Here is a 19223-nt window from a genome sequence, read left to right on the forward strand (position 1 = left end):
CCAGCAGAGAAAACCCCCCACCATCTACCTTTGGAGCTGGAGGAAGAGCCAATGCAGCGGACGCTGAGACAGATCAAACATGAAAAGGTTTGTGCTCTTGGCAGCCCCCGGTGGTCACAATAGGCACAGCATGCATTCACCTTAAAGGAGAAAAGCCACTAGAATTAAAATTCTGTGGAATCTCCTCTTACCTTATCCAGGCCGCAGGGTTCAGTTTACACAGACCCAGCCTTCGCCTCTCACGGTGGGCTCCGTTTGTGGAAAAACCGTCAGAGACTGGGGCCCCCATCAGTAGGGGGATCCTTCAGTTCTGGGCCTGTAAAGCACCTCGCCAGAAATTAGGAAGTTTAAAGCCATTTTCTGATCCGCGGGTCCAGCTCTCTAAAAAGAGAAGCGTTACAGGTAAAACCTCGTTTCTTCGGACACGAGGCCCGGGTACCATCCAATTCGGCCATGAAAAGACACTTTGAATGGATCCGGTCGCCTGGCTTGCCCCAGTATAGGATCTTAGAATATTCCTTTTGGAGCTTTAGCACAGGACATGCACGTCCAACACCTAAGACACTGGTGTAAAAACTGAGGTATCCCTGGAAGGGGAGGGGTTATATAGGGGGTTGAACTTCCTGATTAGGGTGTGACCAGTGTCCAATACCTAGTGATACCCTATAACCCATCAGTAATTACTGTGGCTCTGTGTCCCGTGATGTCAGAGAAAAGAAAATAGGTTATTAAAACAGAAGTATGGCCAAAGATTTTTTGGTCAAACTTCTTTTGTAGGTCACAGGAGTGCTCACTGTCAGCTGACATTACATAGCTGCTACAGGCTCTGGAAGGATTCCGACAATAATGTTGGGATCCACCCGGATGCCTGGACCAGCAGCTGGCTCAGCCTGGAAGTATACGAAAAGATCCGGACAGCTGCACACCGGGAAAAAATGCAAGTGTCTTTATTGTAAAATCAGGATCATAGAGCATACAGGACACTGTAGCGAAAAAGTACAGGCAATCAGCTAACGCGTTTCGCACTTATGAGTAAGCACTTGGCATAAGTGCGAAACGCGTTAGCTGATTGCCTGTACTTTTTCGCTACAGTGTCCTGTATGCTCTATGATCCTGATTTTACAATAAAGACACTTGCATTTTTTCCCGGTGTGCGGCTGTCCAGATCTTTTCGTATACTTCCAGCATGACTCAGCATTAGTCAGCACCTGGGGCTCTTCCCTTTTAGAGACAATCATTTGGTTCACGCCTAGCTTAAATCTACACCTGTGCGGTAAAGCCTCTCCAGCTGGCTCAGCCTCTCAGTGTGCTGCTGAGAGCCTGAGCCAGCCGCTCCTGCCCCCCTCCCCAATCTGGTGCTCCAGGTAACGCTGGAGGGGCAGGGCAGAGAGCGGTGACTGATCGCTTAACGTCGGCACAATGGCACAGGTAGGCAAAAGGGCGTAACCGTACGTCCGTCTGTCATAGCCGCATAGCGGCCCACACACGCCGCCACGTGCGCCCGCCGCAGGGTCCCACGGACTCAATGTCCGCCGTGGCCCGTGATCCCGGCGAGGAGAGGCAGAACAGAGAACTGCCTATGTAAACAAGGCATTTCCCTGTTCTACCTAGTGACTTGTCAGGGATCCACTGCTCCCTGTCATCGGGAGCAGTGATCTCTGTCATGTCCTAGGTACCCCATCCCCCCTACAGTTAGAACACACTTAACCCCTTGATCGCCCCCTAGCGTTTAACCCCTAGTCTGCCAGTGACATTTATACTGTAATCAGTGGCTATTTTTAGCTCTGATCGCTGTATAATTGTCAATGGCGCCAAAACAGTGTCAAAAGTGTCCACCAGCAATGTCGTAGTCCCAATAAAAATCGCAGATTACCGCCAGCAGTGGTAAAAAAAAAAAAATATATATAATAAAAATGCCAAAAATCTATCCCCTATTTTATAGACGCTATAACTTTTGCGCAAACCAATCAATATACGCTTATTGCGTTTTTTTTTTACCAAAAATATGTAGTAGAATTAAAATCGGTGAGGAAGACTTTTTTTTAATATGTTTTTTCGGGATATTTATTATAGCAAAAAGTGAAAAATATTGTTTTTCCAAAATTGTCGGTCTTTTTTTGTTTATATCGCAAAAAATAAAAACCGCAGAGGTGATCAAATACCACCAAAAGAAAGCTCTATTTGTGGGAAAAAAAAAGGACGTCAATTTTGTTTGGGTACAATGTCGCACGACCGCGCAATTGTCAGTTAAAGTGACGCAGTGCCGAATCGCAAAAAGTGCTCTGGTCAGGAAGGGGGTAAAATCTTACGGGGCTGAAGCGGTTAAAATAAAGGGGGCATACCCAGAAGTGGTTAATGTCACTTTAGCGCTGCTTTATTTTTATTTTCTATATTTTTACACGAGTTAAAAGTAGCTGCTGTGATAGGGATCTTTTCACACATTGGGTGTAACGCTGCCTGATCCAAATTAGCATTAAATACAATAAAGTGAGCAACACATCTCTTAGACCCCTTTCACACTGGGGCGGTTTGCAGGCGTTATTGCGCTAAAAATAGCGCCTGCAAACCGACCCAAAACAGCCGCTGCTGTTTGTTCAGTGTGAAAGCGGTGCGCTGACAGGAGAAGAAAAAAACTCCTGCCAGCTGCATCTTTGGAGCGGTGTATTCACCGCTCCTAAACCGCTCCTGCCGATTGAAATCAATGGGACAGCGCGGCTATACCGTGGCTATAGCCGCGCTATACGAGCGGTTTTAACCCTTTTTCGGCCGCCAGCGGGGGGTTAAAACCGCACCGCTAGCGGCTGAATACCACAGTAAAGCAGCGCTATAAATAGCGCTGTTTTACCGCCGACGCCCCCTACCGCCCCAGTGTGAAAGCAGCCTTATAATAGTGACATTACTCTTATGCAAAAAAAATATATTTAAACTTGTGAAAAACCAAAACACCAAATTATTAATATTATAGCGAAAGCCCACATTCAAGTCAAATCATAAACTTGTGAGAAGAATCTTGATATGTGACTCTTGAAGTGATATTCAATCCACCGCCATATTAATAAATATACTTCTCACTAAATGGACATGACCCCTAATCATGAGGTCATAAGCAACCTCTGCAGCCATCTCCCACCAACTCACAAGCATTTCAATGAATGTACCATAATGACTATGCAGGAGGAAGAAAACTACTCCCCATAGTGTGAATCAGCCATGCAATATGAATTTAATAAAGTTTAAAAGCATTACTCACAAGTGTAAAAATAATGCAAGCATAAAAACGAGAGCTGACGTCATCACGCCCGCTGAGCAAGCGGTGCTGTTTTTATGCTGGGATTCTTTTTATACTTGTAATGCTTTTAAACTTTAATAAATATAATGATATATATAATATTTCCTAGCTGATTCCCACTATGTGGAGTACCTTTCTTCCTCCCGCATAGTCATTATGGTACATTCATTGATATGATTGTGAGTCAGTGGGAGATTGCTGCAGAAGTTGCCATTACCTTCCATATGATATCCTAAAGTTACACAAACTCTTATGACCTCGGCTGATTAGGGGGTCACTTCCATTTGGTAAGAGGCTTATTAACCACTTCAGCTTTGGAAGGTTTTTTACCCCCTTCCTGACCAGACCATTTTTTGCGATACGCCACTGCGTTGCTTTAACTGACAATTGCGCAGTCGTGCGACACTGTACCCAAATATAATTGATGTCCTTTTTTTCCCAAAAATAAAGATTTCTTTTAGTAGTATTTGATCACCTCTGCAGTTTTTATTTTTTGCGCTATAAACAAAAAAAAAAGACTGACAATTTTGAAAAAGAAAAAAAAAAAAACCTTGCTGCTATAAAACACATCCAATAAAAAAAAAGTAAAAAAATCAAATTTCTTCATCAATTTAGGCCAATATGTATTTTGCTACTTTTTTTGGTAAAAAAAATCTCAATAAGCGTATATTGATTGGTTTACACAAAGGTTATTGCGTCTACAAACTATGGGATAGATTTATGGACTTTTTTAAAATTGTTTTTACTAGTAATGGCGACAATCAGCGATTTTTAGCGGGACTGTGACATTGCGGCGGATAAATCTGACACAAGATGACACTTTTTGGGTACCAGTGACATCAATACAATGATCAGTGCTAAAAAAAATGCACTGTCACTGTATAAATGACACTGGCAGGGAAGGGGTTAACATCAGGGGCGAGCAAAGGGTTAACGGTGCTCATAGGGAGTGATTTCTAACTGTGGGGGGAATGCTGTGACTGGAGGAAAACAGAGATCCGTGTTTCTGCCTTTCCAAAAGGGAAAACACGTCTAAAGGGATGCAGAACCTTCAACTTTCCTCACTAGAGCCTTGCAGGTGAAGCAGCTGACTGATAATTATAAAAACGCTCCCATAGAGATTCACTGAGCACATGAACACAGACAAACAGCTATTTCTTTAAAATAACAAAAGGTAGGAAGTTTGTTAAAATGTTTGCAATATACAGTCAGGTCCATAACTATTGGGACATCAACACAATTCTAATCTTTTTGGCTCTATACACCACCACAATGGATTTGAAATTAAATGAACAAGATGTGCTTTAACTGCAGTAACTTAATTTGAGGGTGTTTACATCCAAAATCAGGTGAACGGTGTAGGAATTACAACAGTTTGTATATGTGCCTCCCACTTTTTAAGCGACCAAAAGTAATGGGACAGATTAACAATCATCCATCTGCAGTTACAGATCAAACAGAGGCAGCTTCCTTGGCTATAAAGTATAGGAGAGTTTAATTCTGCTTAAAGGCTGTCAGCAGATCGGCCTCTACAAACTCAGCAGTGTCTAAAAATAAAGAGCAACTGAGCATGTGCAGAGCAGGGTGAGACAGTGTACTACTGGATTATAAACAGTATATGCACTTATTTTTATTGTTTTACATATCTATACATGCAAAAGGGGCAAGTCTGAAGTGATCTAGCAGGACTTCATTTTCTAAGTAAAGTTCCACTCTAACTACTTTGCGCGGAACGACGTACCTGTACATCGCTTTGAGGAAGTGGTTGTATCGGGGTGAAACCTGTAGCTGCAGGCTATTAGCACGATTCAGGTTTTTCTATTTTATTTGATGTATGTGTGTCATATATTTTGAATTGCTGCTTCTATAGTCACAGTTCACATGATATTTCTATTTTTATTTCTTAGCGCAGTTTTACTTTTCTTTTTCGTTATCATAAGGAGCGGGAGGGAACAACATCACTTCCGGTTTACTCGGCTGCCAATGGCGCCGATTTTAAAAAATCCTTAGTATTCCAAAATGCAGATTTTGGCATTTTGAATACTTTTAAGTGCAAAGGAGGGATTTGGGGGTCTTTTAGACTCCCATATCCCTCCATAAAGAGTACCTGTCACCACCTATTACTGTCACAAGAGATGTTTATAATAAAAGTGATCATATTTATTATTTTTTTTAAAGAGACAAAGTCGCGCCCGCAAATGTAAACAGTGTTCAAATCACAGATGTAAGGTATCGCTGTGATCGTCAGAGCAAGAGCAATAATTCTAGCAAGAAACCTCCTCTAACTCTAAACTGGTAACCGTTAACATTTTTTAAAGCGTCGCCTATGGAAGTACCGTAGTTTGTAGCCATTCAACGAGTGTGCGCAATTTTAAACCGTAACATGTTATGTATCTATTTACTCGGCGTAACACCATCTTTCAAAAAAAAAAAAAAAAAATTGGGCTAACTTTACTGTGTTTTTTTTTATTCAAAAAAAGTGTATTTTTCTAAATAAATTGCATTTGAAAGACCGCTGCATAAATACCGTGTGGCATAAAATATTGCCACAACCACCATTTTATTCTCCAGAGTCTTTGCTGAAAAAAAAAAATATATATATATATAAAATGTTTGGGGGTTCTAAGTAATTGTCTAGCAAAAAATACTGATTTTAACTTGTAAACAAGTGTCAGGAATCAGCTTGGTCCAGAAGTGCAGAAGTGGTTAAAGTGATACTAAAACCTCAGATTTTTTGTCATAATCCTGCTCCTTTAAAGTAGCATGGTATGTGTTCACTAACCTTTTCCTTCATTTTTGTTTTGAAATGTTTTTTGGGGTCCGTTTTCCCCACTTCCTATCCTTCTCCCAGGTGGGTGCCCCTTCTACAGAGCTGTTCTGAAGGGGTGTCCCGTGCGTGCGAACTCCCACCACTGGCACTAAATCTTTGCGGGGAGGCGCTGTCTGCGGTCACAGGCACGGGAGCCGCGGCCGTGTAAGACACTGTAGCCCTGCCTCCCATGCAGCAATGCACATGCGTGATGACGCTAAGCATGAAGGGAATTGTAGTTCACAAGCACATATCACGTAGCAGCAGGGAGCGCACTCCAAGACCCGGAAGCTGTGGCAATCTAAAGGGAATCTAAAGAAGGAAGTGCTAAAAATCGGTATGTAGAAAACATAGGAAATAAACATTTTGGGGGAAAAAATATATAGATGCCAGATGTTTGCAGCATATATAGCAGATATATGCTAAACAAAATGTACCTTTACAACCCCTTTAAGCTATCGCTTGACTCACCCTTACTACCTCTCATACTTCACTATTGGTACAAAAGAATAACTGATAACCTCGCTGATCAACCGTGAGCCATAACAAGGCCAAGTAGGATCTGAAAGAGAAGTGATTAGGGGTGGAAATATTTTTGCTAATCAATGTAAGCACACCAACGGACCTACCAAAACTGAATATATTTGATATAGCGTGTACTAATTCTGGGGTCCTTTGAAGATTCACAACATAGCATTTTGAGTCTTCGCAGTCAAAGTTTTTCAAGGCAACGGCCAAATAAGTTTGCTGGGGTGAAACCCGGATGCGTTGAACCAAAGTATCATGCAGCCCCGCATCTTCAGGAGAAAACACCACCTCTAGGCTCTCTTCACCTAAAAAAGAGAACTGATAAGACCTGTATACATAGAGAAATAGGGAAAATACTCTATCACGTTTTCAGGCATAGCTGACCATGCTCTAGATGTTTGCAAATATATTGTAATGAAATTGTATTATTGGCTACCTAATACCTCAATATGTATATTATGTCTCCCGACAAACCAGGATAGTTGGTTATCGGTGCCATGGCTGCTTTCTGGGGAGTTCTGTGCATTACAATATCAAACCATCTCTAGGTTGATTCCTACTACTGTGCTAAATAACCATAAAAAAACTGAACGAATAGTAAAATAACTGTGCAGAAAAAACTATATTAAATTAACTAGTCCCATGTTGTGCAATATATATGCATGCAAATATTCAGAATCCAAACTGTGTGAGTCCCACTCCAGATAGATCTCTGCCACCTTAACCATATACCAAAAGGCTTACCGGATACATATGACTCAAGGTATTGGGAAGTCATATAACGTATGATGTCAGTACACACAAATAGTTTAGGGCATAGGCTTCAAACCAAGGATCACCAGCAAGCATCATATTACTCTGTCCCCTCATGCTCCAGAAGACATCAATTCTGACTAAACGTGTAGGGCGGAGCTACGTATTTCGGCCAATTTTTACTTTTGTAAAAAACTTTTTTACATTTTTACTTGTGTAAGTGCAATTCTTTACTTTTAATAAATTCACCTATCAGGTTCACACTATGTGAAGCGTTTTGTTTACCTCTTATTTCTGGATTTGGCGCACATGATATGGCAGACTGAGAGGACAGAGTTATATGATGCGCCTTGCTGGTGATCCTTGATTTGAAGCCAATGCCCTGCCTATTAGTGTGTACTGACATCATGCATTATATATGTATCCGGGAAAGCCTTTTGGTGTACTGTTAAGGTGGCAGAGATCTGTTTGGATTCTGGATATTTGCATGAATATATATTGTACAGCATGGGTCTTTATTTGATTTATTTATTATAGCTTGTTTTGTGCAATTATTTCACTATTTGAGCACTTTATTTGATGTATTTAATTGCACCAGCTCCTGACGGCTCTTTAAGGGATTTGGCATTCCGGGAGGCAGGCCATGTGACTGCTGTAGTTGGCTGTCACATGACCAGAAAACTTCAGATCGTAAAGAAGCGATCAGGAGCTGCTTGTGAGCCACTGAGCACCATCGGCGCTAATGCACGCAAACATGCGGCCCCTCTGCGCCAAGGCCCGGCCGCCGAGAAGCCGCATAGTTGCATGCGCACAGTGCCTAGGGGTTAATATCGCATAAAGCAGGGGTCCCCAACCCCTGTTGATGACTGGTTTGCACAGCAGGAGATGAGCAATGACCATGGTCCACACAGGGCTATCACAGACCGCGGTTGCCGCTCACCTCCTGCTGTGCGGCCATGTCTCTTTGTCCTCTCCCAGCAACACCGCCCACCCGGCCGACAATGTCATCCAATCAGCAGGGTAGGGAGTGGGAGGAGCTGCAGATCAGAACGGAGAGTCCCTCCCGCCCTCTGCCCTGCTGATAGGATGATGAGTGGGCGGGGAAGCCGGAAGAGGACACACGGATTGATCACAGCTTCTGCCCTTCCAAAGGTAAGAGTTCTGTGCAGGGGAGGCAAACATTAGAATGGGGAAGTGTCATGTTAGGGAGGAAGGGGGAGACTGCAGGGGCACTGTGATGAAGGAGGCTGTGATTGCTAGGGACACTAATCAAAAGGGGACTGTAATCATTATAGTGCCCCTTTAATAGAGCTGTCTCCTTTACATTACAGTGCCCCCTTTACAGAGCAGGTTACATTAATGTAAAGGGGCACAGTGATGTAAAGGGGACTGCACTGTATAGGAGCACTTTAATGTAAATGGGGATTGTGGTGTGAAGGTGAACTGAAGACACTGATATAAAGGGGAGACTGTGCTGTAAAGGGGGGCTGAGGACAGACTCCATGAATAGCCGAAACCCACCAATTTATGCTCTAGGGCCCGTGCTTTAAAAGAATATATGTTTGGGGGTTCTAGTAAAAAATACTGATTGTTACATGTAAACAAAAGTGTCAGAAAAGGCCTTATTTGGAAGTGGCTAAAGCTGAACTCCAATTTTTGTTACACTTTACGTAGTTTGTTTGGGCCAGCTTGGCCCAATCGAACGATGTCCCTCACTAACTAACATGTGAGGCAGCTGGATGTGCTGTATAAACTGTATGTAGCCGATGCGATCTGAGACTTCCTGTCTCATACCCGGAACACAGCAGAGCTCAGCCATTCTGGGAAAACTGTATTCTATCAATGAATACAAAGCTTCCTCTGATTCAGGGAGGCAGGCTGATGATGTCACGACCTCTGAGGTTGTAAATCAAAAGATGGAGTTCAAGCTTTAAAAATGTAAATAACATCAATACTAAGAAAAGTGCCTTAAAATACAACACGCAAAGGGAATTCAATTGTCATTAGCCAGAACACCACAAAATGGATTGCTGATTGTGATTCTGTGAAGAACTGCTATGTATTTATCATTGCCCTATTAAATAAGCCAACTATTTTAAAGCCCAACTCTGGGAAATCTGAAAATTCTCAGTTGCAGTGGGGCTGTGTTTACACTGCAAGGGTTAGCTACCTGTTTAGGTCTAGGTGATAGTAAAAGCGCCTTTACTTACCTGATCATCCGCTCCCCCAGTAGAGGGTGTTCCTCTATGCTCCAGCTGTGGACTGTCCCTTGGCATTCTCATGTCCAGTTCAAGGTTATAAATTGCATGATTAATCGTTAAAAGATCGCAATCTCGAATTGACCCCCCCACAGGATCTTAATCCAGCATTTCTACGATTCATGCAAAAAGTAAAGTTGCACAGATACTGGTACTTTCATCTGTCAGCGGGATTCCCCTACTGACAGCTTAAATGCAAAAAAAAAAAAAAAAAAAAGCCGCAATCACTGGTTGTTAAGGAGCGGGGCTGCAGCTTGCTTACAGCCAAAGACTCATCCAGCTCACAGCTGTCAAAAAAAAAAAAAAAGCAGCTGGCAATGTTTATCAACAAAATTGCTCAGCCACTGAAAGCGAAAGATAAAAAAATAAACATTGCATCTTCTTATCTGTCCTTCTGTTTATTCGTTTACAGATCAAAGGGATGAACGTTGGTCTGCAAATTAAGCCAGTTTAAAGCAACCTTGTCAAGTTAAAAAAAAAATTTAAAAAAATTATATATATATATATATATATATATATATATATATATATATATATATATATATTTAAATTGTTTCTCTGTTTAACCCCTTAATAACCCTTAATTTACTCTAATCAGCATACTGCAGCTGCTGACTTTTAAAAATCGAACACTAACCTGTCCCGGGGTCCAGCAATGCGGGGGAACGAAGCCCCGCTCGTCTCCCCCTCCTCTCTACGGCGCCGGCATTGTCACTATGGGCGCCCGGCTGTGGCCGCGTGGCGCACTGTGACTGGCCAGGCAATCATCTGGGACCTGTGACGTGTCCCAGATGATTGCCGAGAGGGAGAGGTGAACTTGCTTCTGGCGCCCTGAAAATGAGGGTCCCCCCCCCCCCCCAAAAAAATGACATGTCAAATGTGGCATGACAGGGGGTCACCTTCCCTTAAAGCGGAAGTTCCATTTTTGGGTGGAACTCGGCTTTAACTCCTTTTTCTCCTTCTCCATTTAATTATTATTTTTCTGCTGTTTTTTTTTTTATTTACTTCTATTTTATAAACTATTAATAATTAAAACTTTTTTTTGTTTGCTTTGTTCATTAATATTTTTACACCTTTAACATATATTTACACGTTTCACATAGAAAAAAAGCACAAAATTAAAAAAAAAATGTATTTCATTTATAAAGTAACTTTTCAATGCTTTGTACCATTGCTGGCAGCTGAAGTGTAAGCAAAAAAGTTACGGTAGGTATTGGTAATTGGTATCGGCGAGTGTTAAAAAAAAAAAGTAAAAATAAAAGACAATAATATAATTTAATGGTAATTTTTTTGTTTTCTTTACACATTACATGTGATTGAAGCAAAGATTATTATTTCTTATTTTATTGCCATCTTGTTTCATAACCTAATGTTCAGGGGTTATAAGTCTTTAAAATAAAAAAGTCCTTCAGAATCGTGATCTTTATTCTAAGCAACAAAATCGTGATTCTCATTTTATCCAGAATTGTTCAGCTCTATTACGAACCCTATATAACTCTTGACAATGTCAGGCCTGTAGACCACTGGGGAGCGTGGGGAAGAAGAGGCTGCAAGGACTGGTCTAGCAGTGCAAAGTAAATCTAATTTTCCCATGCCCCTAGATTTAAACAAGCAGTTAAACTTCTGAAGTGTGGGCGTAGTACCACTGCAAGGGAGAAATTGAAAGTTTCCTGGGGTTTAACTTAAAAAAACTGTGGACAAAAATAAGAGTGAAATAACTATCTTTTAGGTACAGTGGGTAATATAAATATTGAACATGCCACCATTTTTCTAGGTAAATGTATTTCTAAAGGGGCTATTGAAATGAAATTTTCACAACATGTTGGTAATTTCCCATGCAATTCATACATACAAATAAGTTCAGAAATTAAGTTATGTGTAATAAAATGGAAGGACACAGGGGAAAAGTATTAAACACATGAAGAAAGGGAGGTGCAAATAGGCACAGAAAGCCAAGACACCAGCTGATATCTATCAGTAATTAGAAAGTAATCCTGCCCCTTGTCAGTGCAAATTAATATCAGCTGGTTCAGTCTCAACTGATGGCCTATAAAAAGGTGTCAAATTATCAAGGTGTCACACAAGAAACATCTCATGATGGGTAAAAGCAAAGAGCTCTCTCAAGACCTTCACAACCTTATTGTTGCAAAACATACTGGTGGCATTGGTTACAGAAGGATTTCTAAACTTCTGAATGTTCCAGTGAGCACTGTTTGGACCATAATCCGGAAGTGGAAAGAACATAATTTCACCATAAACCAGCCACGACCAGGTGCTCCTTGCAAGATTTTTGACAGAGCAGTGAAAAGAATTATCAGATGAGTTGTCCAATAGCCAAGGACCACTTGTGGAGAGCTTCACAAAGACCTGGAATTAGCAGGTACAATTGTTTCAAAGAAAACAATAAGTGATGCATCAACCACCATGGCCTGTATGCACACTCGCCACGCAAGATTCCATTGCTGAAGAAAAAGCATATTGAAGCTCATTTAAAGTTTGCTGCACAATATTTAGACACACCTGTGAAAAACTGGGAGAATATAGTCTGGTCAGATGAGACCAAAATTGAACTCTTTGGATGCCATAATACACACCATGTTAGGAGGTCAGAAGGCAAATCACCCCAAAAACACCCCAATACCAATAGTGAAGTTTGGAGGTGGGAACATCATGGTGTGAGGCTGTTTTTTAGCATACGGTACTGGAAAACTTCATGTCGTTGAATGAAGGATGAATGGAAAAATGTACCAAGACATTCTTGATAAAAATCTGCTGCCATCTACCAGGATGATAACGAGGGTGGACATTTCAGCAAGACAATGATCCCAAACACAAAGCCTCTCAATTGGTTTCATAGAAAGAAAATAAAGCTGCTAGAATGGCCCAGCAAATCATCTGACTTGAATCCAATAGAAAATCTATGGAAAGAACTAAAGATCAGAGTTCATAGAAGAGGCCCATGGAACCTTCAAGATTTGTTTGTGTGGAAGAATGGGCCACAATCACACCTGAGCAATGCATGCGACTAGTTTCTCCATACAGGAGGCGTCTTGAAGCTGTCATTACCAACAAATGATTTTGTACAAAGTATTTAATATATTTCAGATGGCGTGTTCAATACTTTTTCCCTGTGTCATTCCATTTTATTACATATAACTTAATTTCTGAACGAATTTGTTTTGGTGTCTTTGTATGTATGGATTGCATGGGTTGCTACAGACATGTGGTGAAAATTTCATGTCAATATATTTACCTAGAGAAGTGGTGACGTGTTCAATACTTGTTTTACCTGTTGTATATGTTAATTGTTACTTCAAGTATATAATAGGTGAATTACCAATAGTTTTCTGAAAGCGGTATACACAGTTGTCCTCTTCAAAATAAACATAATCTCCGTGAGTAATCTGTGAATGGAAAAATGCTGACATTTGAACAACATACGGGACACATATCTAATGACAGGTTTGTATTTAAAAGGTAAAGAGGAACTGAAATGTGAAAGTTTTGCCCCAAAAAAGCAGAGTGTAAAGGCCTAGTTAACAGTATTGCCTGTAGCCTCCCTACAAATCTGATATTTCCCTCAGTATGGATTTGCCATGTTTTGCTCTGCACTGTGTGGAGGCCTCCATTTTGGTAGAGTCAGGGCTTTACTTTCTCGTGTCAGCCTCCAGCAAGGAAAACAAGGGCGCTCATCAGCACCCTTACAGTCCAGTCCATTGAGAAGTACAAGCTGTCTGCCACAGTGGAAGAGGGGATTTGTAGTTTCTTCATTCACAGACTCCTGTGAAAGAATTTTGAGAAGTGACAGTGGCTATGGGGAGAGGGAAGGGTATTGGTGAGGTGAGTGCTGCAGTTAATGAAATGTGTTACACCCTAAACACGTGTGTGACACATGTAACATGTTCGAAAGGTGAACTTATCCTTCAAAGTGAACTTAAACTATGGACATTTAACTACCGTATTTATCGACGTATAATACGCGCCGGCGTATAACACGCATCCCAATTTAAGAGGGTAGTTTCAGGAAAATAAACTTTTTAAAAAAAAATAAACCACTTTGAAGCAAAATAATGGCCAGTGAGCATCAATGCAGCCTAATTAGTGCCCATCTGCAGCTTCAGTGCAGCCTGATCTGTGCCCATCTGCAGTCTAATCAGTGCCCACCTGCAGTCTAATCAGTGCCCACCTGCAGTCTAATCAGTGCCCACCTGCAGCATTGCTCAGTGTCCATCCCAGCATTGCTCAGTGTCCATCAACAGCCTTGCCGAAATAAAGCCAGATCTCCTGTGTACTCGGCTTGGTGTCACGCCCAGTCCCGCCCCTTTGCCCGGATCCTATGATGGACATAACGCCGGTCCAATGCCAGGACGTCAATGCTAGGAGATGTCCAGGGGTCGGGACTGAGCGTGACTGTGAGCCGAGCCGAGTACGCAGGAAATCCGGCTCTATTTCGGCATCGCTCGTCCCCTCGGTGGCAGCCTATATCGGCGTATAACACGCACACATGATTTTCCCCCTATTTTAAGGGGGAAAAGTGTGTGTTATACGTCGATAAATGCGGTATTTACATATTTTTAATCAAGAGTAAGTGGACTTTAAAGAAGAATTCCAGCTTTTCCTCCCCAAAACAACAGATGCATTGTGCATGTAAATGAATCACAACCCCAGTGTCAGATTTACCTACTTTAGCTGTATACAGCAGGTTTCTGTGTCTGTGATGTTACTCCTTTTCCTGGCTGGATTTTAGAGTTCTCTGACTTCCTGTTTCCTTGCTTTACCAGTCCTGATACTACATGTCCCATGATCCTTTGAGACTCTGTAGCTTCAGGCAGGTGTTCCGTCAGATTAGGCGACCCGTCAAAACTTGTAACGGAAGTAACGTTCAGACACGGTCATCATAGTACACCCCGCACTCGTCCGCAGTAAGCCTACAGTCTGAAGTCACCAAGCGGACATCTTTTTACACCCACCGAAATCTTGAATTTCACATTTATTTTTACCACTAAACGGAGCTTATAAAGTGAAATACAGTATTTAGAAGTCCGTGACACTGTTTTGATGTTGAATTTTAGAAGCAGTGGTCTTCTGTCAGCTCAGCAAACCTGCGAGATCAGCAGGCTTGCCGCTGCTTTTAAAATTCAACATCAAAACAGTGTCACGGAGTTCTAAATACTGTATTTCACTATATAAGCTCAGTTTAGTGGTAAAAATAATTGTGAAATGCAAGATTTCGGTGGGTGTAAAAAGATGTCCACTTGGCGACTTCAGACTGTAGGCTTAGGGTGGCCGAGTGCGGGGTGTACCAAGATGGCCGTGACAGAACGTCACTTCGGTTATGATATCTGACGGGTCGCCTAATCTGACGGAACATCGGCTATGGGAGTCACTTGTACCAGTTCTGGGAGTTAACACCCACTCCTTCTACTAAGTGTGAATGGGGCCTTAGATGCAAGGGATCACTGAATCATTGTTGCCTTAGGGCTTGTTTAAATTAATGGTGTAAAAATGCAGCACAATCACAAAGTTTTACCTCCCCCCAACTCCTCCCCCTTTAGCTGAAGGGGCAGAGGCTGGGGGTAAACACATGTCACAACTGCCATACTCTGCTTCATGTCTGTGGTGGGAACTATACCTCCTGTTGTGCTTGGTGGGCACTACTGCCTGCCAGACACAACCAATTCTACTGAATGGAGCCAAGCTGCAATTGCACACAAGGTGCACGTTTGCAGTGCAATACTGCAGCATTTAGGGGGTTAAAATAGGTGATGAGGAGGTGATACAACTCTCTCACCACCTGTCAAATGCTCTCTGAAGAGTGATGCAGACCACTCTTCAGCCTGCAAAGCAGGTGTAAATGTGTCATTTCTGTCTTGCAGTTTACCAAAGAATAATGTAATTTATAGGAATCCAACCAAGAAAACCCATATGTTGCCAACATCCCAAAATGAACAATATTATAAAGAAAGTACCCCCCAAGGAATACTAAGAAACTTTTAAGGCAACTGGTCAACAATTGATGAAAAAAGCGTGGAAATGTATTATTATAAAAATGTAAGGTACGTACAACACCAGGAAAAGATTTACATATACAGCTTAAACAAAATCATATGACAGATATGAGTATAAAAAAGCAGATCCTTCAATACTAATCCCAACGCGTTTCTGGACCTGTGTAGAGTCCTTTCTTCAGAGGAATGCCCTATGAAGTAGTATTGCTATATTGGTATTTCCAAAGAATAATGGCTTACTTCAAGATTACAGAGGGGTGTGTTTTAGGCTAGAGATGCAGCAGGAAGTGGCTATGGAAGGGTCTCAGTCTACAACCAGAGTATACCGACTGTCACATGGTATAAAGCCACAACTAAACTCAGAGGATCTGCAGACAACAGAGCAGCATATTACAGAGGTATGATCTATGCTGGAACTGATCATTCCATTCAGTGCTAGTGAAAAGAAAGTTGGAGTTAAGCTTTAAAACAAGCTCTCAATGACCTCTGCAACTTAAAGTGTTTGTAAAGGCAGAATGTTTTTTTTTCTTAATGTATTTTTTGCGTTAAGATAACAAGCCTTCTGTGAGCAGCAGCCCCCCTCAGCACCCCCTAATACTTACCTAAGCCCCCTCTAGATCCAACAATGTTGTGGGAATGTCTTGGCTGCCTGGGACTCCACTCCTCATTGGCTGAAACAGCAGTGCAGCACCATTGGCTCCCGCTGCTGTCAAAGTCAGTCAGCCAATGAGAAGATAAAGGGGGTGGGGCCAGGCCGCAGCTGTGTCTGAATGGACACAGGGAGCTATGACTTGGCTCGGGTGCCCCCATAGCCAGTTGTTTGCTGTGGGGGCACTTGACAGGAGGGAGGGGCCAGGAGCGCCGAAGAGGGACCCGAGAAGAGGGGGATCTGGGCTGCTCTGTGCAAATCCACTGCACAGAGCAGGTAAGTATAACATGTTTGTTATTTTTACCTTTAAAAAACCAAAACTTTACAATCACTTTAAAGCTGAGCTCCACCCAAAAGGGGACATTCACCCCCACCGCCACATCTGGCACTTTTGTGGGGGAGCGCGTACCCGTTTTGACAGGTACCTGCTCCCACTTCCAGCTCACATCACAGGTCTCAGATGGCTATGTGACCATTCACAAGGCGCAGCGCGGCTCCTGCATGCGCAGTAGGAAACTAGCTGTGAAGCTGCAAGGTTTCACTTCCTGTTTCCCTTACTTGCTATGCTGGTGCCTGCACCCGAAGCCGATGGAAAAATTAGTTTGGGTGAGGACATCGCTGGATCCCTGGACAGGCAAGTATCCTTATATTAAAAGTGAGCAGAAACAGTATTTATAGCTACTCACTTTAAGTTTTTTTTTGGGGGGGGGGCTGTAGGTCCTCTTTAAGACAACGGGGAGCGCAATCACTCCTCAAAATTCACAAGTGAAGCACAGAAGTCATGTGTCCTTCTCTCGGCAGCTCAGTTCACAAGACTCACCCTGCCAGAGCTCCTGCTCCCTTTTTATTTTAGAGATTATAAGAATGGAAGACGACAGAGAGGGTGAGCAGGGAGTGCTAAGCTGCTCAGAGAATGACTAAATCCGACTTAGGTGTTTTTGCATTGAATTTTGGGGATGAATTTCTTCACAGTGCTTACAGCTACAGAGATCACTGAGGGCTTGTTTGAAACCCCTAAATAAACACAATCTGCATGCAAAATCTCATTGATGGTATCATTTTAGAAAAGTGCCTACCACAACATTTAACTAAAAAAAACTTTTAGAAACATAAAAACTTAAGTGATTTAGAGTTGTACTTACCATCTCCTGTTCTGATCTCCCAGGACTAGTGAGATGAATCTTGTCAAGTCTTTTCTTGAAAACCGCTGCCAAATCTTTGTATCTCACAGATGACATCTGCCATTGTTTTCTCTCTGAGTCTAAAAGAGCCTACAGAGCCAAAAGACACAATACAGCAATTATATAATCTTAGGGGGAGCCCAATACACTGACGAACGATCAGTCATAGGCCACTGGTATGGTTGCAGGAGGTGTTAGGCCAGAGCTAGCAAACAGAGAACCTAGACTTGGTCTACCAATGGAAACACTCTGGTTTTCTGATCTCCAAGAAGACCCTAGAAGAAATCAGAAAAAGTGTGCCTGCTATTTAACCGCTTGCCGACCACCTCACATAGGAGTACAGCGGCAGAGCGTCTCTCTCTAGCGCTGAATCACTTTTCTAATAATGATCCAGAGCTTCCGGGTAGGGGGCATGAGGATGTCCCCCCATCTGTGCTGTGATTGGTCACAGCACGAGTTGATCAACAGGTCCAGGCCAATGATTGCCAGCTGGGACTTGCTGATCAACGAAGAGGAGGACAAGACAGAGCTCTGTGAATGTAAACACAGAGCTCTGTCCTGACAGCAGGGATGTGCCGTTCTTGTTTACCTGCAATGCAGGGAATAAAAAACGGCACATACCTTACTAAAAACAGCACAGTGAATGCGCCAAGCACTGTTAGGCACGCAGTTTACCCTTTGATTAACCCTGATGTTAACCCCTTCCCAGCCAGTGTCACCAGTACAGTGTCGATGTATATTTTTAGCACTGATCACTGTATTAGGGTCACTGGTTTCCACAAAGTGTCAGATTGCCCGCCATACTATCACAGTCCCGCTATATGTCGCTGATCACCACCATTGCTAGTATAAAAAATAAATATAAATTCCAGAATATACGCACCATAGTTTTTAGACGCTATAACTTTCACGCAAACCAATCAATATACACTTTTTGGGATTTTTTTTTACCCCAAATCAGTACTAGAATACATATTAGCCTAAATTTTTGAAGAAATTAGATTTTTTTTACATTTCCTTTTAGATATGGTTTATAGCAGAAAGTAAAAAAATATTGTTTTGTTTTTAAAATGTTCAGTCTTTTTTTGCTTATATAATTAAAGCGGGGGTTCACCCACACCGCCAAAAAAAAAAAAAATATTAAAAGCCAGCAGCTACAAATACTGCAGCTGCTGACTTTTAATACATGGCCACTTACCTGTTCCAGGGTCCAGCGATGTCGGCAGGGGACGCCGAGAACCCGCTTGGTTCTCGGCAGCTGCCGCCGCCATCCTAGGTGAGGGAATCAGGAAGTGAAGCGTTGCGGCTTCATTTCCCGGTTCCCTACTGCGCATGCGCGAGTCGCGCTGCGCGTCCCTAGTGGTCCCCGCTCTCTCCTGGGAGCTGTGTGTTCCCAGCAGACAGCGCAGTGGGGACGGGAAGAGGCATAGACTCCCATGGGAGTCTATGCCGGAAGTGGGTGCAAATACCTGTCTTAGACAGGTATCTGCACCCCCCTCCCCCCTGAAAGGTGCCAAATGTGACACCGGAGGGGGGGAGGGTTCCGAAAAGCGGAAGTTCCATTTTTGTGTGGAACTCCGCTTTAAAAACTAGAAAACCCAGTGGTGATTAAATACCACCAAAAGAAAGCTCTATTTGTCGGGAAAAAATAATATAAATTTAATTTGGGTATAGCGTTATATGACCGCGCAATTGTCAGTTAAACTAACGCAGTGCCAAACAGCAAAACATTGCCTGGTCATGAAGGG

At 42.5% G+C, this 19223-nt stretch overlaps 1 protein-coding gene across 2 annotated transcripts in view; it reads right to left on the reverse strand.

The window, feature by feature from the left end:
• The window catches only part of PREPL (prolyl endopeptidase like), a 69243-nt gene that overhangs the window by 43457 nt on the left and 6563 nt on the right, over window positions 1-19223 (reverse strand). For both annotated transcript variants that reach the window (XM_073628475.1, XM_073628473.1), the window contains exons 3-5: window positions 17437-17565; window positions 12975-13041; window positions 6728-6931 (exon numbers count right to left, since the gene is read on the reverse strand). In XM_073628475.1, the coding sequence (XP_073484576.1) occupies window positions 6728-6931; window positions 12975-13041; window positions 17437-17565 (400 nt within the window). The remainder of the gene's footprint in view (window positions 1-6727; window positions 6932-12974; window positions 13042-17436; window positions 17566-19223) is intronic.

Source organism: Aquarana catesbeiana, linkage group LG04 (assembly GCF_042186555.1).
Source record: "Aquarana catesbeiana isolate 2022-GZ linkage group LG04, ASM4218655v1, whole genome shotgun sequence".
Taxonomy (NCBI): Eukaryota; Metazoa; Chordata; class Amphibia; order Anura; family Ranidae; genus Aquarana; species Aquarana catesbeiana.